The sequence below is a fragment of the Medicago truncatula genome, chromosome 1 (genome assembly GCF_003473485.1).
Source record: "Medicago truncatula cultivar Jemalong A17 chromosome 1, MtrunA17r5.0-ANR, whole genome shotgun sequence".
Classification (NCBI taxonomy): Eukaryota; Viridiplantae; Streptophyta; class Magnoliopsida; order Fabales; family Fabaceae; genus Medicago; species Medicago truncatula.
In genome coordinates, this window is record NC_053042.1 from 48,674,853 (window position 1) to 48,678,981 (window position 4,129).

The 4,129-nt window shown below is 30.1% G+C and overlaps 1 protein-coding gene across 1 annotated transcript; it reads right to left on the reverse strand.

Moving 5' to 3' along the window:
- Positions 1–641: 641 nt before the first annotated feature.
- On the reverse strand, positions 642–1,813 carry LOC120575727 (heavy metal-associated isoprenylated plant protein 39). Its single transcript, XM_003592143.4, has 3 exons — positions 1,637–1,813; positions 1,399–1,474; positions 642–1,159 (listed from the first exon to the last, which is right to left on the reverse strand). The coding sequence occupies exons 1-3, from the start codon at positions 1,640–1,642 to the stop codon at positions 831–833; spliced, it is 411 nt and encodes a 136-aa protein (XP_003592191.1). The 5' UTR covers positions 1,643–1,813; the 3' UTR covers positions 642–830.
- Positions 1,814–4,129: the final 2,316 nt, after the last annotated feature.

Genomic DNA, 4,129 nt, shown 5'->3' on the forward strand with positions numbered 1-4,129 from the left:
CCTCCCGCTTCGACTGTGGGGGTCTGATAGAATATTATATTTAATAAAATTAATAGAATAGAATATTCGGTCATTATTGGCTATTATTAGTTCCCTGTAAATAGGCTGTATCATAATTAGTAAGTTGACCAGACGTTACACAACAGTTGTATATATTCTATTCAGATCAATGAGAAAGGCAAGCATTTTGTTATCTTACAAATCCAACTTCATCATGTAATTTATACCAACGCCTCTCATATTACAAAATCAAACCCCTCCATCCTCCTTAGGTTTGCAAATAGTATCCACAAACGTATTGAATGACATTTCCTTACATTAGAAGTAGAGTGCAAATTAAAGTTTCTACAAAGCCCCTCCACATCATCACAAATAGATTTAGGATTATTTGAAGATTACATCGCATAATTCGGAAAACTCATAATACAACTTTGAGCTAGAGTGATTTGGTCGGCCATATGAGTTAACTTTCCACCCAAAAATTTTACTCTTGATTGATATAGAGAATCCGATAATACCAGGGATCGAATCTTGGACTACACATTTGTATCCGCACATAACACAATTGTTAATACTTAGGAGTAAATTCAATCACTCAAATTTTCTGGAGTACTATTGTCAAAAGAAATTATTCGAGAGAATTGAAGTGTAAGTTTAGAATATCATATTGGTCAGGAATGTGCTATATGAAGAATAGACTCACAAACCTCGTATTATAACCAACACTGTACATCAGACTACTTTTACAACTCATAAAACACAGAAAAAAGAAAGAAAATACAACCAAAAAATTGAATTAATTTTTTCTTATCAAACTTGATATAAAAAATTTAGATGATGACACAGCCATTAGGATCCTCTTCAACGCTTACGGCACGGTAGTATGAATTGTATTGTGGATTCATCTGATGATTATAATAGGTAGTAGGTGTACCATAGAGCATGAAAGGATTAATTATCATTGTTGAATCTTTCTTATCATCTTCCTTCTTTTTATCATCTTTTTTAGGTTCTTCTTTCTTTTCCTCTTTAGCTGGTCCAACTGAAAGTATTTCTGCATGACATAACTTCCTTAACTTAGCCACTACACGTATTGGATCAATATCTCCTATTAAGGTCATTTTCTTGTCTTTCATGTCTATTGAAACTGATTCAACCCCTGCAACAATATTACAAATACAATCTTAGCATATCATTAAAAAATTTAATGAAGTATTGATTCGATAGATTTGGATTGTGTAGTGTGACCGTACACAATCGTCCATATCTAAACTGTCCAATCAGATTTTCAATTTCCAATACACTTTATTAATCTAAAATATCGAACTTATAACTCACTATCAATAGAATTTATTTTTTTCATGAATTAAAAAAGCAGAATTTTAGTTAATTCAATACCTGAAAGGCCAGAGACTGCTTTCATAGCTTTTTGCTTGATTTTGTCTTCATTTATTTCCAACTTTAACACAACTTTCTGTAACAAAAATATCAAGTAGTTGTTAGAACAGAACACTTACTTTCCTTCTAACTCTAAAACTAAGATTACCAAAGAACTAGTTGAAAATTCACCAATCATACTTTAGCTATGATGAAGGAGATAAAAAGTGGTTTTAATGAAGGTAAAGTATTAACTAACCTTCATATTGTTATGGAAGCTACTGAGCTGAGGTAGAAGAACTCTTGATGCAAATTGTAATAGAAGGGAAAGAAAAGTTAAGGAGATAATTTTTGAATTTGAAATTAAGTTATGAAATGAAGATGATAATTTGATGATTATTTATAGTATAAGGTATGGAAGAGTTGATGATAGAGGTTGGCTGGGTCAACCGAAACTAGTCAAGACAAGTACTGGTGTAGTGTGTGGTCTTCTTCGAAGCTAGTAGGAGAAATAAAAGACTTTTTCTAATCTATAGTTTGTTTGATTTCCAAATTCCAATATACCGTTCCTTCGTGGAACAACGGAACCTACAAAAATCAAATCAAAAAGTAATGGTTAAGGTGATAAATTTATTATTTTAGTTATGGTGGGTTCTATCGTGGACCTACGGTTGATTAGTACTTAAAACTTTAACATACGTCATAGAATTAGAAGTTCACTGTTGTCTTAATCTTTTACAGCTGAGGCAATAACTTGATCCATGTTAGATTCAACAAAAGTATAAAAAAAAAAAATCAAAGAGTTGTTGTGGCACACATGTTTGTTTTTTCTTGTTTTTGTTGTCATCATTCTTATCGTCTTAGTTGTGAGATAAGAAGAAACATGAACCTTATCTTAAAAAAGATGATGTTTGTAGTTGTTGGTGTTTTTAACTATTTTCAAATAATTGTTAATGACAAACCATGTATTAAAAGTGTTTAATGTAGAATGTTGCATCTACAAGCTCATCATTTGCATCCTTTCTTAGCTTTGACCGAGTTTCCATTGGAGTAATTGCTGGATTGCAGCTATTCATTTTGAGTCTCTTCAAAATGGCAGCATATTTTTGATGCAATAATACTCCATTTCATGTTTTTATTTCAAAAAAAAAATTAAATTCCATTCCCGTGAAAAAACAAAGGTTCCCTGAGTCTGACATTTCAAACGCATGCATCATGCTAGCTTTGGACTTCATTAGTTCATCCTCATTTAAACGTGTGATCAACAAATCATCTACATATAAGTACAGAATAATCTGATTTTGCTTATTTGAACACTTCACATAAACTCCTTGTTCTGAATTCTGATATGCGTTTGGTGAATCCCAATTTAATAAGAATCGGAGTTCAAATCTCGACCACCACCTAAAAAGTTGCCACTAAAAAACAATTTTTCTAGAGAATTTCAGTTTCATTTTTGAATGAAACAATTACCATAAACAATTATCTAATTATTGGTCCACCAAGGACAATTACCAGACACTTCTAGCCGGTTCTAGGTCCCTTAATAAAGTTAAAATGTCGTTGTATTAAATTCGCCGCCGTACTCAAATAGACTAGAGTATGATGCTTACGCTTGAGATGATGAAACATATTCAACGATATATTAATCATTTGAAACAAAAAAAAATATTAATCATTTGAAACAAAGGACATTACTCAATGCTAGCCGAAGATAAACACTTGTTTATTTGTTTTTATTAATTAATTAATAATTAAATGTAAAAGTATATTTATAGCTGTAACATATTTTGGTGGTGGTTGAGGTTTGAACCATGAGCTTGTATATACTACATTCGTCCATAATTATAATGCCCTTTTGAAAAAATAACGGGAATTAAGATAGTGAATATTTGTATTAAATATGTTTGTAATTACTATTGTTTTTACAATTTTATCATTTAAGAAAGAGAGTTGGCTAATGTTTTCAACATTCTATTTATTGCTGATTGAAAAAAAAATGTATAATAAATAGGGGCATGTATGTAAAGAAATAATTAATATAGTTGAAAATAGAATAGGGGTCTTATAGAAAGGGACAAAAAATTTTCTCAAAAGGGTCTTATAATTAGCGACGGATGTAGTATTATAAACTATCTCTACCAACTTACCTAATTTTATAAGAACTATCAATTGTAACATCTATTATGATTAAATATTTAGTAAATAAAATTAAAATAAGCTCTTTCTATAGTGTTTCATATTGTTCTTATTGTTGCGGAGTAGTTTATATTCTAATTGAGTTTAACTATTTTTTTTAACTTAATTATATTATATAAAGGATAAAGTAAATAAAATAATTTAAATGACAAGTAAAAATGAAAAAGGAAAAAAAAACCACATCAAAATCATGTTTTGATTTGAATCTATTGTCATAATGTTTAATATGATTTGATTAGGATTTAAGATTCACCAAAACTTTATTTTTTAAATAAAACTGTTGTTGCTTTTCCTCTCACAATAATGAGTTCAAAATATTCTTGTTAATTACTACATTTTATAGATAACAGTAGTAAGTAAAGTATATTATTGTTTGTTTTTCCTTCTCGATCCTTATGAATAATATTTCACATTAATTTTAATGTAAGTGTATAACATTATGTGATAGCAGTGGCGGAGCCAAAAAAATAGTTCGGATTAGAGCTGTCAAAACGGGCTAGTCCGAATAGGGCGGCCCGTTAGCCCGAGTAAAACTTAGGGTTTGGGCACAAAA